At 39.3% G+C, this 3283-nt stretch overlaps 1 protein-coding gene across 1 annotated transcript; it reads left to right on the forward strand.

Annotated features, from left to right (window-relative positions):
• Positions 1-430: 430 nt before the first annotated feature.
• Positions 431-2966, forward strand: LOC133800711 (dynamin-related protein 4C-like). The gene has a single exon (XM_062238744.1). The coding sequence runs from the start codon at positions 638-640 to the stop codon at positions 2681-2683; it is 2046 nt and encodes a 681-aa protein (XP_062094728.1). The 5' UTR covers positions 431-637; the 3' UTR covers positions 2684-2966.
• Positions 2967-3283: the final 317 nt, after the last annotated feature.

Below are 3283 nucleotides of genomic sequence, written 5' to 3' on the forward strand. Positions count from 1 at the left end.
TGTGTAATATTGTAAGTAGCAACTAATATCAAGGAAGATTTGAAATTAACAAGATTCAATTAATTTATGGAAAATCTATTATAAGAAATAGTTATAAACTATTCATAGACTTTCCTGCTCAAATTATTAAATATCATAATATAATTCACCCAAACTTTAAATCTTTTAATATTGTATATCAACTAGTGTCATTGCATGTTGAATTTAGGTTAATAATAAACTTAAAAGAGCTAAGGTAATGAAAGAAAATGACTCGGTTATATGTTTTAAAGAGAAGAATGGTATTTTAACTAATTTAAAAAAAAAATTGATCTGATGGTTCACAAACCTTATAGTTTAATCTAACAGACACAAACAAGGCAGGGAAGAATTGTCCATATATAAAATCAAAATCTCTAAAGATTAATTTGGCACATCCAGATGTGTCACTTTTCCCTGGGTAAGGAACAATATTGTAGAAGATTTCTTCGACAACTGATTGACAAGACCATGGCTTTCTTATTTATGAGCTTTTCAGGCTCACTGACCATACTTACCACCGTCGTCACCTTCTTCACACTCATTTTCTCACCTTTTCTCTACTCACAGTCACTGTCACTCTTCATCATCTGAAAAACTTGTTACCAGAGAAAAAATAATGAAGAGTAAGAGAAAGCGTACCGCTGCAGTGTTATACAACAAGCCTACTGCTTCTGATCTCAGTCACCAGGAAAACTTAGCTAAGAAAGAAGGTGACGATCATGGCAGTGGTGAGTTAGTCCTCGTTTCACCACCAATAGCTTCCTCCTACAATGACAGGATTCGTCCCGTGCTCGATGCAGTCGACAAGCTCCGAAACCTTGCTGTCATGGAGGAAGGAGTACAGCTTCCCACCATCGTCGTCGTCGGAGACCAGTCCTCCGTGATCGAATCACTCGCTGGGATCAATCTTCCTCGTGGCCAAGGCATTTGCACCAGGGTACCTCTCATCATGAGACTCCAAAACCACTCGAGTCCTCTGCCGGCGCTTTTCTTGGAGTATGACAAGAAAGTCGTTCGGACTGACGAGGAACATGTCTCACAAGCCATAAACAAGGCGACTCAAGTGATTGCCGGACCTGGTAAGAAAATATCTAAAACCCCTTTGACTCTCGTGGTGAAGAAGAAAGGGATTCCTGACTTGACCATGGTTGACCTTCCTGGGATCACCAGAGTCCCCGTTCACGGCCAGCCAGAAAATATATACGATCAAATCAAAGATATCATAATGGAATATATAAAACCAGAAGAGAGTATCATACTCAATGTGTTGTCTGCAACGGTTGACTTTCCCAATCCCACGTGTGAATCGATTCGAATGTCACAGAGCGTTGACAAAACCGGAGAGAGGACTCTAGCCGTAGTCACCAAGTCAGATAAGTCACCCGAAGGGCTCAAGGAAAAGGTAACTGCTGATGATGTGAATATAGGGCTTGGTTATGTCTGTGTTAGGAACAGGGTCGGCAATGAGTCGTATGAAGATGCTCGAGTAGCGGAAGCTAAGCTTTTCGAGTCTCATCCTTTGCTTTCCAAGATTGATAAATCGATCGTTGGGATCCCTGTTTTGGCTCAGAAGCTTATGGAGATTCAAGCCAGGAGTATAGCTCGAAACTTACCTGACATTGTCAAGAAGATCAATGATAAGTTGAGCCATAATATTTCCGAGTTCAAAACACTCCCCAAGGCCATGTCTTCCATGGCTGAATCCATGAGTGCTTTCATGAGGGTCATTGGGCAAGTCAAAGAGCCACTAAGGAAAATTCTGTTGAGAGGAGAATTTGACGAGTACCCAAATGATAAGAAGATGTATTGTAAAGCTTGGTTGGTTGAGATTCTTAATGACTTTTTCTGTGATCTTAAAGAATGTCCTCAGAGCAATCCAACTCGTGATTTTTTGATGGATGAGATCAAGTACTTGGAAGAAGCCAAAGAGATTTCTCTTCCCAACTTCTTTTCCCGGACTATATTTCTCTCTATATTACAAGAAAAGGTAAATGGGATTTCGAGTATTCCCACAGATTTTGTGGAAACGCTATGGAGTTACATAGAGGAGGTGGTGATGATTGTTCTGATGAGCCATGTCCGAAACTATTACCAGCTTCAACTCTCATCCAAAAGAGCAGGGCTTAATCTGATAGAGAAGATGAAAGAGAACTCTATGAAGTGGGTTTCGGAGGTTGTGGAGATGGAAAAATTGACTGATTATACTTGTAACCCGGAGTTCGAAATTGAATATAAGAAGCTCATGGCTCAAAAAGATGCATTCATGAGAAATGTCTATTCCTGCAATTCTATGAACATTGAAGGTCTTGGCTTGGTTGACTTGGTGAATCCAAGCAAGTCTCCACATCTATTACCTCAAGCTTTTGACTTGAGGATGAAAATGGTGGCTTACTGGAATATTGTGCTGACAAGGTTTGTTGACTCCATGGCTCTGCATTTGCAGCTGAGTGTTCACAAGCTGGTGAATGACCATTTGGAAAGAGAGCTTGTAGCCCAAATGATGGCTCCTGATGGAAATGGGCTGGAGAAAATGATGGATGAGTCGCCATTGGTTGCCACTAAGCGCGCCAAGCTGGATGGCAGTATTAACAAACTCAAGGAATGCAAGGAGATTCTAGCCAAAATCATGGACAGAACTGCTACTACTAGTTGTGGTGAATGATCACCTTTAGGGTTTTATCTTTTCCTCCTCTCCAAAGGTTAAGTCAATATAAGGTTCATGGTATAGTTTGTCGAAGTTGTTTAGTGAGTTGTGCTTTTGTAGTAGCTTTGTTAACCTTTTGTGGTTTTTCTTAGTAAAGATTAGAAGTAGGGGAGAGGAGGGTAGTGGTCATAGACAGTGTTGCTTATGAAGATTAGGAAATGTTTGTTATAACAGATGGTTTCTTTTGGAATATGTTGTTGGTTTTATACTGTCATTTCATTCTGTTTCTGGCTTTTATCAAATATTTAGAGCTTTTGTTGGAATGTCTGTGAGGCTATCTATCTGGCCCATCTTAATTAAGAAGTTTTAGTTACTTGTCATCTTATAATCCATCAAAGTCCAGACACATGATTTACTCTGCTTTCTCAATGCATACTTTGTTTTCCAACCATGTTTTCTATATTAACCACTACAAGGAAATAATGAAAAATGAAATGATAAATAATATTACATCATGGCTTACCTGAACAGTACTTTTTAAATGATATTTGTGTTCTTTTTAAGGTCTAGCAACTATATTTGAACAAGTCTTTTTTTTTCTCAGGTGGGTTAGAATTG

This window comes from Humulus lupulus, chromosome 9, assembly GCF_963169125.1.
Source record: "Humulus lupulus chromosome 9, drHumLupu1.1, whole genome shotgun sequence".
Lineage (NCBI taxonomy): Eukaryota > Viridiplantae > Streptophyta > Magnoliopsida > Rosales > Cannabaceae > Humulus > Humulus lupulus.

Bases quoted from the DNA above. Each gene is read 5' to 3' on its own strand.
- LOC133800711 (XM_062238744.1), top strand. From the start codon at position 638: ATGAAGAGTAAGAGAAAGCGTACCGCTGCAGTGTTATACAACAAGCCT.